General features: G+C 40.5%; 1 protein-coding gene across 3 annotated transcripts in view; it reads left to right on the top strand.

The window, feature by feature from the left end:
- Positions 1–14,348, top strand: part of fam234a (family with sequence similarity 234 member A) — a 37,360-nt gene extending 23,012 nt beyond the window's left edge. For 2 of the 3 annotated variants that reach the window (XM_072268554.1, XM_072268552.1), the window contains exons 10-13: positions 1,002–1,151; positions 2,264–2,375; positions 9,455–9,665; positions 12,783–14,348. In XM_072268554.1, coding sequence (XP_072124655.1) covers positions 1,002–1,151; positions 2,264–2,375; positions 9,455–9,663 — 471 coding nt within the window. In that variant the 3' untranslated portion in view covers positions 9,664–9,665; positions 12,783–14,348. Of the gene's footprint in view, positions 1–1,001; positions 1,152–2,263; positions 2,376–9,454; positions 10,919–12,782 lie in introns of those variants that run through there. The other variant, XM_072268553.1, reaches the window with a different exon arrangement.
- Positions 14,349–16,247: the final 1,899 nt, after the last annotated feature.

The raw sequence follows: 16,247 nt of genomic DNA, 5'->3' as shown, positions 1-16,247 counted from the left end.
CTGTCTTCTTCAGCCTCTGGTGGACTTGTGGATTCGCAGTTACTGGGCCCTGTCTTCCCCGGCGTACTCACAGAGATTCAAAGACGCATGCTCCAGCTATTGGGCCTTGACTTCTGGATTTCCAATCAACCTTTGGGTTTTGATCTGAACCTCCAATAGACCTTTGGACTTCGATCCGGACAGCTGATCAACCTTTCGGCTTGGATCTGCAGTGTCAATCCAGGACTTGCAGATAATGTTGAATGAGGACCCGGGATGAGAGCCTGAACTCCAGGCCTCGAACTCCTGTCTTGCTACTGACGGGACCTCGAATATACTCACTGGTCTGTGGGCCCAAAATCTGACCGTGCTCTCGCCGCTGGTGTTTGAATGCAGAGCGGAGACTTAGACTCCAGCATGTCCTCTAGTTCCCCACATCCCTCTTCCTAAACTTTCTCTGACCCCCAAAACCATCATTACAGACCACAAAGGTGTTATTCTTCCAGCTTGTGGTGGCTCCTGAGGGTCGGTGCAGGAAGCCATTGGTGGTTAAGTCAGAAGGAGAGTGGGATGGAAATTTAAAGTGACAGACAATTGGACACTCAGGATCACGCCTATGGACTAAATGTAGGTACTTGTCAAAGTGATCACCCTACCTGCATTTGGTTTCTCTGCTGTAGAAGAGTTCTGAATGTAGTACACTCTACTGGAAGTGCCAATTGCTGCTTCTCCTGGAAAGACTATTGTAGAGTCCCTGAATATGTAAAGGGAAGTGGTGAAAGAAGAGGAATTGTATCTCTGGTTGCATGGAAAGTGTCATAAAATGGAGAACAGTTTGTAGGGACAGAAGAGTAGACAGAATTAGAAAAGGAGGAATTTGTGTCTGGTAGAAGAACATAAAGCAGCTACTAACCATATGAAGTTAAATAATAAGATCAACATTAATTTAGAAAGTAGTTTTTAAGACTTGATATATATTTTTTGCTAGGAATATCAATACATGATATTGATTTGTTCTCTAGGTTACTATTGTGGATGGTAAAAGTGGCAAAATACTATGGGAGGAAGAATTAATATGCAGGGAGAACTGTCCAAAACCATCTTCCATTAACACCATGTCCCGGTCAATTTTTCTTTTCTGGGGTGAACTTCCAACACAAAACAATGTTTCTGTAAGTATTAAAAGAAAATACTTTACTACTCTGTTCAATTACTGTAATAATTAAAGCAGATTGTTTTAGCTATTGTTAATAGCATAAACAATTACATATTTAACTGCTCAGATTGTTGTTTACTCAACCTTTTTAAATAGAATTGTACAAATAAAAGGTTGCAACTAGGATGTTCAGCTCTGATATTCTGATAGTGCAGTAATGCATTTTCATACCGTCAGAAATAGATCTTATGCCATATGTATTCATTACTAATATTTTACTTTATTACAAACACTACTTGAAGAATGTATAGAAAGTGCCATACCTTCTAATGGTCCAGTAAAGAAGTGAAAGCAAAATCAATCTTGGGGGTTACTCTTAAAAATATGTAATTTTGGGCTGTGTTTATTCCTGTGTTGATCCTCAATAATAAGATATCTTGACCAGTGACCCATGATCATTTTACACTATAGAGACACTACTGTGATTAGCCCTAAACTTACGATGTATGTGAAATTGCATCTTTTGATTCTAGCAAATGGGCAACAAAGTTGTACTGCAGTGCCTCTGGTCAAAAGGCTGATTGGATATCCTTCATTCAGTGCTGTCTCTTAGAATTAGATTTCTGGGCGCATCAAGTAAGGATGAGAATAGAATTAATTGTGATGCCTTAATCTATCTTAATTGCATGCTGAATAAGTGATAGACTGCTGGCTTAGATACAAAATAATTTAGTGTGGGTCAGAACAGTGGACATCAATTTAATCATGCTTTTGGCACCAATGTGATGGGGTACATGCAGGATTGATGGTTCCCCAGTGTAAGTGAGAACCCTATCAGTCTACTTCCAAGTCTAAAGCTAATGAATGAATACTTTGTATCTAGCAATCTCTTTCCTACTATGAATCCATTCTATTTTGAAGAATGTTGCCTCTTATATATTTGACATTTTATTCATTTTTTATTTCCAGTCTCTTTAAAACATTAATTTTTTTATATACTTATAGGGTCAAGAGAAATTTGATTCTTTGGATTTTTTTTCTCTAATAAAGCGTCTCATCTAACTTCATCCCCATACACCTTTCTATAGGTCCTCTTCTAAAATAATTTGTGAATTTTTATTTTCTCAGTTACAGGAAGGTTTCTCTGAGAAAAGTTATAACCTTTATATGGTTCATCCATCACACCCAAATGTCATTCTGGAGTTAAGAAATAGCACTGAGAATGTGATTGCATTCACCAGTAAGTCCTCCTATTGCCGGTTATAAATAATTAATTTAAGTTACTATATTTTATCTTATATGATAACTTGTAGAAAATAATGATGAATTGCTTGTAATCCTATACAGCTTTTCTGTAATTTGTGTAATTTAACCTTTGTCTATCTGCAAATGTACTTTGATTTGACAGGTTAAATTTGTTAAGAGCATGAATAAATCTGGAATGGCTCCTGCAGATTGAAGAGTGGTAAATGTGACCTCACTTTTAAAAATGGAAGGAAGGAGAAAGCAGAGAACTACCGATCTATTAGCATGACATTGGTAGTAGAAAAAGTGGTGGAGTCTATTGCTAAGGATTTGATTTCAAGACATTTAGAAAATATCTGAGCAGACTTGATGTGGATTTGTGAAATGAAAATCTATTAGTCTATTGAGGATGCATCTATTAGAGTAGATTAATGGCATTTCAGTCATTTGCACACATGTGGTCCACATACCTCTTAACCTTTCCTATCTATATACTTATCCAAATGTCTTTTAAACGTTATAGTATCTGCTTCAATTACTTTGTCCAGCAGCTTGTTCTATCTATGCACCACCCTCTCTACAAAGAGGTTGCCCCTGAGGTCCCTTTTAAATCTTTTCCCTCTTACCTTGAACTGTACCCTTTGTGATTTATTTAGAGTTTCAGAAGGCTTTTGACAATGCTGCTCTTGAGACTGTAAAACAAGATTGGAACATGTCAGAACTACGGTTATATAGACAAAGTAAGAATAAATGGATCCTTGCTATGGGTACCACCAAGATCAGTGTGTGGAGCCAGATGTTTGCAATCTACATCACTGGGCCAAATATATTATTGCAAAGTTTGTTGATGAGATGCAACCAAGTGGGATCTTGAGCAGTGCCAAGAATGCAAAAAGGCTTCAAAGGGATTAAAACAATCTGAGTGAGTGGGCAAAAATATGACAGACAGCGTACAAAGTGGAAGACTGATGTTATCTGATGGTGATGGCTAGTTCTTCGCTTGCGAAGATCAGGAGGGAGGAAGAATCCTCAGGAGTGGCGGCATGATCGTTGTAACTGTAGAGGCGAATTCCGGATCCGCAGACTCTGGAGCAGTAGGGACACGGATGCAGGCATTTGCGTAAACAACAGGAATTCTGCAGATGCTGGAAATTCAAGCAACACACATCAAAGTCGCTGGTGAACGCAGCAGGCCAGGCAGCATCTGTAGGAAGAGGTGCAGTCGACGTTTCAGGCCGAGACCCTTCGTCAGGACTAACTGAAGGAAGAGTGAGTAAGGGATTTGAAAGTGGGAGGGGGAGGGGGAGATCCAAAATGATAGGAGAAGACAGGAGGGGGAGGGATGGAGCCAAGAGCTGGACAGGTGATTGGCAAAAGGGGATACGAGAGGATCATGGGACAGGAGGTCCGGGAAGAAAGACAAGGTAGGGGGGGGACCCAGAGGATGGGAAAGAGGTATATTCAGAGGGACAGAGGGAGAAAAAGGAGAGTGAGAGAAAGAATGTGTGCATAAAAATAAGAAACAGATGGGGTACGAGGGGGAGGTGGGGCCTAGCGGAAGTTAGAGAAGTCGATGTTCATGCCATCAGGTTGGAGGCTACCCAGCGGAATATAAGATGTTGTTCCTCCAACCTGAGTGTGGCTTCATCTTTACAGTAGAGGAGGCCGTGGATAGACATGTCAGAATGGGAATGGAATGTGGAATTAAAATGTGTGGCCACTGGGAGATCCTGCTTTCTCTGGCGGACAGAGCGTAGATGTTCAGCAAAGCGGTCCCCCAGTCTGCGTCGGGTCTCGCCAATATATAAAAGGCCACATTGGGAGCACCAGACGCAGTATATCACCCCAGTCGACTCACAGGTGAAGTGTTGCCTCACCTGGAAGGACTGTTTGGGGCCCTGAATGGTGGTAAGGGAGGAAGCGTAAGGGCATGTGTAGCACTTGTTCCGCTTACACGGATAAGTGCCAGGAGGGAGATCAGTGGGGAGGGATGGGGGGGACGAATGGACAAGGGAGTTGTGTAGGGAGCGATCCCTGCGGAATGCGGGGGGGGGGGAGGGAAAGATGTGCTTAGTGGTGGGATCCCGTTGGAGGTGGCGGAAGTTACGGAGAATAATATGTTGGACCCGGAGGCTGGTGGGGTGGTAGGTGAGGACCAGGGGAACCCTATTCCTAGTGGGGTGGCGGGAGGATGGAGTGAGAGCAGATGTACGTGAAATGGGGGAGATGCGTTTAAGAGCAGAGTTGATAGTGGAGGAAGGGAAGCCCCTTTCTTTAAAAAAGGAAGACATCTCCCTCATCCTAGAATGAAAAGCCTCATCCTGAGAGCAGATGCAGCGGAGACGGAGGAATTGCGAGAAGGGGGTGGCGTTTTTGCAAGAGACAGTGTGAGAAGAGGAATAGTCCAGATAGCTGTGAGAGTCAGTAGGCTTATAGTAGACATCAGTGGATAAGCTGTCTCCAGAGATAGAGACAGAAAGATCTAGAAAGGGGAGGGAGGTGTCGGAAATGGACCAGGTAAACTTGAGGGCAGGGTGAAAGTTGGAGGCAAAGTTAATAAAGTCAACGAGTTCTGCATGCGTGCAGGAAGCAGCGCCAATGCAGTCGTCGATGTAGCGAAGGAAGAGTGGGGGACAGATACCAGAATAGGCACGGAACATAGATTGTTCCACAAACCCAACAAAAAGGCAGGGATAGCTAGGACCCATACGGGTGCCCATAGCTACACCTTTAGTTTGGAGGAAGTGGGAGGAGCCAAAGGAGAAATTATTAAGAGTAAGGACTAATTCCGCTAGACGGAGCAGAGTGGTGGTAGAGGGGAACTGATTAGGTCTGGAATCCAAAAAGAAGCGTAGAGCTTTGAGACCTTCCTGATGGGGGATGGAAGTATATAAGGACTGGACATCCATGGTGAAAATAAAGCGGTGAGGGCCAGGGAACTTAAAATCATCGAAAAGTTTAAGAGCGTGAGAAGTGTCACGAACATAGGTCGGAAGGGATTGAACAAGGGGTGATAAAACAGTGTCGAGGTATGCAGAAATGAGCGTAGTAGGATCCTTCCTGCATCTCCTCTTCTCTTCAGCAGTCGCTCTTCTGGGTTCTTCAGAATTCTTGACTGCTCCATGGATCAGCGTACTCCAGCGGTCTCTGTCACAAGCCAGCTGTTGCCACTTGCTAACCTCTATATTTGCCTGAGAGAGCTGCTGTTGGTCTTTGTACCTCTTGCATGGGGCACCTTGATCTCTCTTGTCCTGAGAGTTCTCCGTAGAGTACTGCTTTTGGTAACCTGAAGTTGTCCTTGTGAGGCACTTCGCCTGGCCAGCAGAGCTGCTAGAGTGGCAAAGTGGCTTTAATGCTTGGATGTTGAGCCTTCCCCAGGACTTCGTCATTGGAGACACAATCCTGTCAGCTGATACCCATGATGGAGTGGAGGCAGCGTTGCTGGAAGTGCTCGAGCAGATAGATTTGCTTACGGTACAAAACCCAGACTTCGGAGCCGTATAGCAGTGTTGTGACGACGGCAGCCCCATACACCTGAATTTTTGTGGACAGCCGCAGCTGGTGGTTCTTCCCACATATTTTTGGAGGTGCCCGAAGGCACTGCTGGCTCTGGTGAGTCGATTGTCAATATCCCTTACTGCCATAGTATCGTTGGAAATGACACCGCCCAGGTAGGTGAACTGCTCAACTGTGGTGAGAGGGTGGTCGTCAGTGGTGATACGAGGTGGGTTGTAAACACCATGGGGGGGGGGGGGCTTCTGATGGAGGATCATTGCTTCCTTCAGACTGACTGTTAACCTGAAAACCCTTGCAGCCTTGGCAAACTGAGTGACTGCAGCCTCTGTGTGCATGAGAGGAGCACAGTCATCAGTCATCCACATATAGAAGCTCAGGAATGGGCTCTTGCATGGTTTTTGTTCGGGTGAGAAGGCAGTGGAAGGCTGTGATGTTATCTACTTCTGTAGAATAAACACAAAGCTGAATATTTTCACTATGGAGAGATGGGATAATTTTAATATTCAAAGGGAACTGGATATGCTTTACACAAGCTACCGAAAACTAACATGCAAGTTCAGCTGGAATTAGTAAGGCAAGTGGCATGTGGGCCTTCTTTAAAAGATGATTTAAATACAAGAGTAAAGGATTTCTTATCGCAGTTATACAAGAGCTTGGCAAGACCATGCTTGATGTACTTCTGCAGGTTCGATCTCTTGGCCATATATACTTTTATTTATTTAGAGATACAGTGTGGAATAGTCCCTTTGAGCAGCACTGCCCAGCAACCCTCAAGTTAACCCTAACCTAATCATGGGACAATTTACAATGACCAATTAACTTACTAATCGAAGTTCAAAAAAAAGTTCAAAGTAGAATATATTATCAGAGTACATACATGTCACTACGTACAACCCTGAGATTCTTTCTCTGTAGGCATACCTAGCAAATCTATAGAAGAGTGTTTCTCAACCGGAGGTGATATGAGAGGTCGCTAGGGGTTCTGCGAGAGATCATGGTTTAAAAAAAAAACAACGGCGTTTTTTGAACTTTGCATGTTACGTGGTGCTAGTGCTCGCGGTGGTGGGCAGTGACCGAGCAGCAATCTCGTTAGCGGTCTCTCAGCCCAGTATGACAGTGCGCAGTAGGACCATGCTTGTTTGGTTAAGTCCATTCTCAGTTTTGAATGCGAGATAGGGGAGGCCACTGGTAATTGTTGAGTGCTGTATTGCATGGAGGGGGGACAATAGACTGGTAATTGGTGAGTGTTGTAATGCATGAAGGAAGGACAGTAGGCTGATGAGGTGCGTGAAGTTGTGTTTTCCAAGCATTGAATGGACTTGCCCAACTCAAGCTATGACGTCAGCCTCTCCCTCCCGAATAACCTTTCCCAACTTGCCCTTGCGCACCGCCAAATGACTTAGGGAGCAAACAAACTCTACCGGTTGTAGTTTAGAATTGGAGGGAAATTTTCATTATAAAGAAGGAACTTTTATACACTGCAACTCAGCTGCTGGTTTGCCACTTTGCTGTTGTTGTAAACATTGCAAAAGGTGGTTTGTGTAGGTTAGAAGTGAATTGTATTGTGAACTGTTCATATTTTTTGCAGTTTTCTCATTTAGTTATTTATATGCCTTTGGTTTATGGTTTTTAGTAGCTTTTGCTATTCAACATTGTCAATAAATTTTCATGTCGTAAGTAGCATTAATTAAAATCAATTTACAACCTTTATTTAGATTAAATCTACCGAGCCCATCTTTAGAAAAACTAACTCCCATTTTGGCTTAAACCAGTTATTTAAAAGAAATTTATTATGTTTGCCTTATGAGTTTTTAAAATTTATGAAAGGGAAAGAAAGAGATTAATTTCAAGAAAGGTAAACTAAGCTTAACTACCTGGTTTTTTTTCAAGCAAGGTTGGCTCAAAATTCACTCACTACTCAAAAAGAGCATTGACAATTATTTTTGGATTATTATATCTACAACTTACTGATCAGGCTAACGTACCGTGAGCTGTGGGTATAATAAGTTTTACGCAGGGGTTCCCTGAGACCTGAAAATTACTTGAAGGGCTTCTCCAGGACAAAGAGGTTGCTATAGAACAATAACTGTAAGCTGTAACCATCAGGAATTGTTAACTGTAATCAAACAGTGCATATGCAGATATAAATAAATAGCAATAAATAAGAAGCATGAAATACAATATAACAGAGTCCTTAAATGCGAGAGGCTATCCTCCTTTGTTCAAGAACCTGATGGATGAGGAGTAGTAACTGTTCTTGAACCTGGTGGTGTGAGTCCTGAGGCTCTTGCACCTTCTGCCTGATGGCAGCAGCAAGAAAAGAGCATGGCATGGGTGGTGAGGATCTTTGATGGATGCTGCTTTTTTTTTTTTTACGTAATTCACTTAATAAATTTAGTCAAAATAGCATCAGGCTCAATTAATCAAAAAGGTTAAAACTTCTAATATATGCAGCATCTTGGACAAGAGAGAAGAAAACCCATTTGCTATTTCCAATTACATTCTACAGCATTCTTTGGGAAATCTGCACATAAATGTTCCCTGCCCCCCCCCCCATTTTTTTTTAATATGTAATTTTTTTTGTCAACCTGTTCCTGCCAAATTTGTTGGGTTAGAAAGGCCCTGGTCCCCTTTAATTGATTTTTTTAAATGTTATTGATAGTTGTCACATTGAAACAACTGCTTTAGATTGAAAAATTAAGCCTGAAAGCCTGATGAACATCCACAGACGAAAATGAGGGGAGAAGTCGTGGAGAATACTTAGTGATTACGTAAGACATAGGAGCAGAATTTTGACCCATTTGACCATACACTTCTTGACACCCATCTGTCGCTTCTTTGCCTATTCTCCTAATCTGTCTTTGGTCCTTCTGCAGCCTCTGTCCTTCAACAGCCTCTGTCCTTCCTGAACACTGTCTGTCCCTCCACCTGGCATCATATTGTCCACAAAGCCATCAATTCCATCATCCAAACCATTAGTATACAATATAAAAAGCAGTCCCAACACCAACTCCTGCAGAACACCACTAGTCACTGGCAATTGTCCTATATGCCCACTCATTGCCTTCTGCCAATCAGCCAATACTCTATTCATGCTAATATATTTCCTGTAATACCATGGGCAATTTTCTTGCTAAGCAGCCTCATGTGCAGCACCTGCCAAAGGCCTTCTGAAATCCAAGTGCACAACATCTATGTCTATCTTGCTTGTTATTTCCTCAAAGAATTCCAACAGATTTGTCAGGCACGATTTTCTCTTGAGGAAACCATGCTGACTTGGACCTACTTTATCACGTGCCTCCAAGTACTCCAAAACCTCATCCTTAACAATTAACTCCAACATCTTCTCAACCACTGAGGTCAGACTAACTGGCCTATAGTTTCCTTTCTTTTTCCTACATTTCCGATTTTCCAGTCCTCTGGAACTATGCCAGAATCTATTGATAACATAAAATACATAGCTAGTGGTAATTTATTGTTTTTACTCTTTATCAGATAGTGAAAAAAAATTAATGTTCTTAAAAAAAAATTACTAATATCCCTATTTTTTTATTCCAGCTGCCTTATTTGAACCAAACAGACATGCAGGGAGTGTACTGTTGTTGGGGCAGCCTTTGGGAAACAAACCAGGACCTTTGAAGATAATCAAACAAAAACTGAAAGACATCATCAGTGTGAGCAGGGTTAGACGTCTAAAGAAAGGACATGATGACTTTGGTGATGATGAACTTAAAGAATATTTTTACAGAATGAGATACAGCAGCTAATGGTAAATTGTAAAATCATTGAAGGTTTATTTACTGCAAATTTTTTCATCTCTTGCTAACCAAAAGCTCTGAAGTTTGACCTGATATTTAATGTGCATTTCAATATTCTTCATATTGTAAAATAATGATGTGGTAAAGTAATGCAGAGTTATAATGATAGCAATAAATGAGGATCTTCACCCACCCTCATGAAAAACATAACATTTATTGCAGTGGGCTGTAATATACAGTTCATCAATGTATTGCATGGAGCAAACTTGCTAACATCTATTAATCCAATACAAGGATTTTAACTTACAAATTAAAAACTTGTTTTGATTTGTAAAATAAAATGCTGTTCACATGCAGAAATAATAATAGTCCCAAATCAGAAGGCCTTTAATTTAAAAAGTCTCTCCTGAAGTTGTGTGTATTTTATTTAACTGTGAATGCAAATAAAATAAGATATTGCTTTGTTAGAGCAGTGTACACAATCCTAATTATCTGGCAGCTTTAGAATCTTTTCAATATTTTAATTAGTACTTAAGTTATATTCTAAATAATTGTTTCTTCAGTGTGAATTCTAATAGAATTCGTATATATGATCATGGGAAATTAGGGGTTGAAAATAATACTGCTGCTAATTTCCACCTGATTGCCAATTGCTTGTAGATATACAATTATTTCTTTTTAAAAAAAGATATACAAAGTTAAGTAAATCTTACACCTGAGTGGAATTGGTTTTAGGGTCTTCTTTGTATACATTGGAATCTGGCAATGGTAAGTCTGCACTTTCAATAAGGATTTTCAAATATAACTCAATATATTTGCAAGAGTACATTAGAGAAGAAACTCAATGCCCCTTTTCAAAATTAATACCCATTGTATTAAAGAAACTAAAATCATATGTAATCATTCAAATCAAATGGGGTCATTATGGAGTTATGTCCACAAAATCCCAATAGCCAACACTTAAAGCCAAAATTCTTCCAAAGGGATTTCAAACAATTTTTTAAATGAGAGGACTTAATGCACTTTTTGAACTTTTAGTTTGGACACTGGTTCAATTTGTAAATATTGTGGCAATAATATGGGTTCCACTACTGACCTCTGGTTTTCATTTAAAACCATGCACATTTACTAAAGTAGTTCACATAAGGATCACTTTCTACTCATCCTTGGGGAGGCAAGGAATGAATAGAAAGTGGGGATAGAAAAGGTCTGTAGAAAGTGAAGTGTAAAGGTTGAAGAATAGAAAATAAGGGTTAGGATGTAAGGGACAGGTAATGTTTGAAGTTAGAAGTGTGTTGAAGAATTGCATTTTCCGGTAGACGGTGAATTCTAGTTAATTGACACACCTCAGGACCAGTACGTATTGACCCAATTAAATGACTGTCCCAATTAGCCAGGATTTCACGGAAATATTAAAAAGGTATAAAAAAGACACACTACTGTTTAACTGAGTAACAAATTATATATTTAAATGAAATGAAGAACAAATTAGAACACAACTATAAAATTATGCATTAGCTCCTCATTGTTATCGATGGAGGAATTCATCCAGTGTTTGCTGCCATGTATGGAATGTCTGGGGGCGGGGGAACATTACCTGTGGTGAAGGGAATTGTCATGTCCGCTCTGGGACAACTCAATCACCTTTGGTCCCCATCGGACACTTAACTCTCACCTGTAGCTCCAAATTTCTGTTTGCATGCGACAGTGGCCACACCCCAGTAGACTGCTTCAACAGGCAGGCTAAACCAGGTGAGGGTAGCCAGTGGGCTTCACACCCCAGTGAAAGAGCGACATTCCTGTCCTAGTGCGTGAAGTCAGCTCCAGCAGACAGAGCAGATGAGATCCAATGTCCAAGCAGGCATTTTTGCAATGCTTCATGGAGAGTGAAGGACGTGATAAGGCACTGACAAAGTCATGGTTATTCACTGCAACCAAAGAAGACCCCATTTTGTGATGACTACTTGTACCACTGGACCTGGACTTCCAAGGTCAAGAGAGTGGAACTGTCCCAGTACAACAGCTTTTCCGCATTAAAAACTCTTCGCACAGATTTCATGGTGATCATCAGATATGACATTTAACACACTGCCATGTTCTTTTGAGTGACTGTAAATGAGCAAAATTAGCACGGACGCCTAGTACAGATAATGGACTGCCTTCATATAATGCTTTTGATGATTGCATCCTCTAAACCTTCATTTTCATTGTAAAATTCAGGATTATTGTCAATATCTTCAAATTCTTTGTAGTTCCTAACTTGTTGAAGTAGCAAAATCATTTCATTTTCACTCCCAGCCATTTCTCACATCTCCAAGCCTGAACGCTTGAAACTGCAGTGAGCAAAATAAGTCATAATTGTCTTGCTGCTTATTTCTCTCCAACTATCAGTGACTCTAAGCACAGTGTAGTGTCTAATAGCCATAGAGTTCATGTGACTGATGCTAGTTAGAAACTGCTCAGCAACAGCGTCCTGTCCCAACTAAGCGTCCCAAATAAACGAAGGGAATGCTGGTTATTTCTTGGTTAGTGTTTGTCCTTTAAGAGTTGTTCCAAATAAGCGGCTGCGCCGATTAACTGATGGATCAATTAACTGGAATGCACTGTATTTGTATGATGCCAGAGGAATGTAAGATAAAGATGACTTGGAACAATGTATTTTGCTTACTGCTTCCATGTATTGTTGCACTCCAATTTTAGACCAAAATAATTTAGGGAGTTGTAATTATATAAAATGTAACCTTTTATGTGCTCAAGTCAAATATAGATAGGTAGGTGATTTCAAACCACTACATATGATCATCCCAGATTTGGAAAAAAAATGACAGAAAATGCACGTTGATGGATTTGCTAGGATTTATTTTTACTTTAAATTGTTTTGACATTCTGAAAAGTATCTTTTTACAAATTGCATCATTTTTAAGACTTAAGGGTACCCAAAAATGACATTCACAAAATCTGACTTTAAGAACAGGGTTTCTATCAGGCAATCGATGATGAATACTGTGAACCTTGCTCTGTATTATAATTTGTATATGGTTATATGGTGCTTTGTTTAAAATTATGCTAACTACAATATAAAGAAGCATTTTAATTGCATTTAATTACAAACTTATTGCTCCTCCTAGATCTTTATTAATGAAGAAACCTGGCTGAGCAAAGAAGCTTCAGTGCACTTTTGAAAAGAGTTGTGGAGAAAATAAGTTTCCATTTTAAAACAGGTCAATTAATTTATTAAAAAAAAACACTGGGAAATCAAGAAGCTCTGATTTGTGATTATATTGTGTCAATGTGCCATCTTCACCAATAAAATATTTCTGCAGCTGTGGCTGAAGATATGCCAAATGGCCTTAAGTTATTGATTGCCAGTATTGAGCAGGTTATTTTAATATGTGGGAAAAGATCTATAATACTTCAATATACAAATTACAAGAAAAAACTAATGGCTGAAGTTGCAAAAACAATGCACAGTAATTTTTCTGCCTTGGTTGGCTGTCAGACTTTTGTCTGAGTCATAAGGTTATAGTTTAAGACTCATTTCAGAGCCAGAACCATATCATTCAGTCTAGTACAGTAGATTGACTCCAGTGACTAATGCGTTTTTTGGATGCAATGTTGAATTGGATTTCTTGAATTAAAATATACCGTGACATTTCTAGGAAGCAGAGCCGTTCACCCTGATGTACTTGCCAATATTTATTCTTCAAGGAATAAAATAGATAATTTGGGTATTTTTAAGTTACTTTGTCCTTGTTTCTGGAAGTTTGCTATATAAATTTGCTGCCTTATTTGCAATATTACAGTAGTGACCGGATTTCGGAAATAATTCATGGGCTATAAGCACTGTACAATTTCCTGAAGTCATGAAAAAGGCCACTTTTTGTTTCTTCTTTCATGAGCAACCGGATGTTGGTGTAAATAAAAATTCAGTTTAATGATCACAGCAAAATGAATTGTTGCTATCGGCATGAACTTTATGCTTCAGGTTTTAAATTGATAAACTCAATATTCTAATTAAGTTTTAAATGCCTCCAAAGAGTACTAGTTGATGATTATATATATTTACAAAATGGTTGATATATTGTATCTGTATGACTAATTTATTGATGTGTATTCTCACTGCTTATTTTGTATTACATACTTGCAATCTTAACTTCTTTTGTGTTAGGCAATGACACAAATTGATTACACAGATGTCAACATTTTGCGCATTCACTGATTAAAAATCATTAAATTAAACATGCCAAAAACAGATTGCCAATTTAATCCAACCTACCTTTGTAGGCAGATGAATTAATACAAAGATAGAAAACTTAATTTTAGATGAAACAGAAGTTCACATTACTAAAGTACTAAAATTTCAAAACTGTATTTCTTCATTGGTGACCTTGTATGTGCAGAGTACCAGTTACCTTGAGAATGTGACAATATTATTACTTTGTGCTGTGTGGTTTTCTTTGTATGTACTCCAAAACGCTACACTGATTTTAATCAACGTTCATTTTACCATATGTAGTTTAATGTGTTTTGAAATTAACTGCTTATGGTTTGGGTACGTTATAATATTTAGATATAATGGCAGATTGAACTTATTTTCATGTTTTACAATGGTGTTCTTGTATTGTATCAAAGATGAGAAATACTGTGAGAGAAATGTGATTCATAATAAATTCCTGTTTTATCCTGCTGAATAACTTGTTCTCTTATAACTTGGTTATTTTTTCAATGTGTTGTGACCTTGTGTTCATGAATCATAGTAATGCAATGAAATCAGTTTCAAAACACATATTACGTTACAGGCAGTGAGCAAGTCTCCAACACAGGTGGTAGTTTTGCTTACCAGCTCATGAGAGGAGGTTGAGGCCTGAGGAAGGGCAGCAATGATTAAATGATAGGGCAAGCTTAAGGGGCCATTTGGTCCAGTTCTGCCTGTGTAGGTCAAGAAGGCAACAGTCCATTTGGAATATTGCTAGTAGCATCTCATTGAATGTGCCAGAAATTGGTCCATTGAATCTGGAGGTTGGAGGGGTAGATAGGGCTACCCTATCTTTGCTTTGAGTAGGAGATGGAGAGAGAGTAAAGTGTGGGAAAGGGAATACAAGCACACATAAAAGTTGCTGGTGAACGCAGCAGGCCAGGCAGCATCTCTAGGAAGAGGTATAGTCAACGTTTCGGGCCGAGACCCTTCGTCAGGACTAACTGAAAGAAAAGTTGGTAAGAGATTTGAAAGTGGGAGGGGGAGGGGGAGATCCGAAATGATAGGAGAAGACAGGAGGGGGGAGGGATGGAGCCAAGAGCTGGACATTTGATTGGCAAAAGGAATATGAGAGGATTATGGGACAGGAGGCCTAGGGAGAAAGAAAAGGGGGAGAGAGGGAAGCCCAGAGGATGGGCAAGGGCTATAGTGAGAGGGACAGAGGGAGAAAAAGGAGAGAGAGAAAAAGAATGTGTGTATATAAATAAATAAATAACGGATGGGGTACGAAGGGGAGGTGGGGCATTAGCAGAAGTCTGAGAAGTCAATGTTCATGCCATCAGGTTGGAGGCTACCCAGACGGAATATAAGGTGTTGTTCCTCCAACCTGAGTGTGGCTTCATCTTGACAGTAGAGGAGGCCGTGGATAGACATCAGAATGGGAATGGGAGGTGGAATTGAAATGTGTGGCCACTGGGAGATCCTGCTTTCTCTGGCGGACTGAGTGTAGGTGTTCAGCAAAGCGTTTTCCCAGTCTGCGTCGGGTCTCGCCAATATATAGAAGGCCGCATCGGGAGCACCAGACACAGTATATCACCCCAGCCGACTTACAGGTGAAGTGTCACCTTACCTGGAGGGACTGTATGGGGCCCTGAATGGTAGTGAGGGAGGAAGTGTAAGGGCATGTATGGCACTTGTTCCGCTTACAAGGATAAGCGCCAGGAGGGAGATCAGTGGGGAGGGATGGGGGGACGAATGGACAAGGGAGTTGCGTAGGGAGCGATCCCTGCGGAAAGCGGGGGGGGAGGGAAAGATGTGCTTAGTGGTGGCGGAAGTTACAGAGAATTATATGTTGGACCCAGAGGCTGGTGGAGTGGTAGGTGAGGACAAGGGGAACGCTATTCCTGGTGGGGTGGCAGGAGGATGGAGCAAGAGCAGATGTGTGTGAAATGGGGGAGATGTGTTTGAGAAGAGAATTGATGGTGGAGGAAGGGAAGCTCCCTTCTTTAAAAAAGGACATCTCCTTCATCCTGGAAACAAGCTGTTGAAACAAGACATGAGACTGCAGAATCTGGAGCAACAATCTATTGGGGGTATTTATTGGGTCAATCAGCATAGGTGGGATTATCTGTTTCAGTTGAAACCTTGCATCAGGGCTCGGATGAAGTCCTGTCAACTGCAGTGTAAGGAAGGGTACAGGTAAGGAAAAAGACTTAACCAGAAAAACTACTGTGTAAAGTCTCACGGCCAGAACAGTAAATGAGAGAAATTGATGGGAATCCTTCCAGATGAGGTAGGAGGTTGAGATAGCTGGGAAGCCTGTGAACTTTAATGGTATATCGCCCACTGTTTTATTTACAGTGATGCAGAGACCAAAAGAGACAAGGTAATTGTAAAT

The sequence above is a fragment of the Mobula birostris genome, chromosome 9 (assembly GCF_030028105.1).
Source record: "Mobula birostris isolate sMobBir1 chromosome 9, sMobBir1.hap1, whole genome shotgun sequence".
Classification (NCBI taxonomy): Eukaryota; Metazoa; Chordata; class Chondrichthyes; order Myliobatiformes; family Myliobatidae; genus Mobula; species Mobula birostris.
The sequence above is the reverse complement of the archived record's forward strand: the minus strand, read 5'-3'. Positions and strand labels throughout refer to the sequence as shown.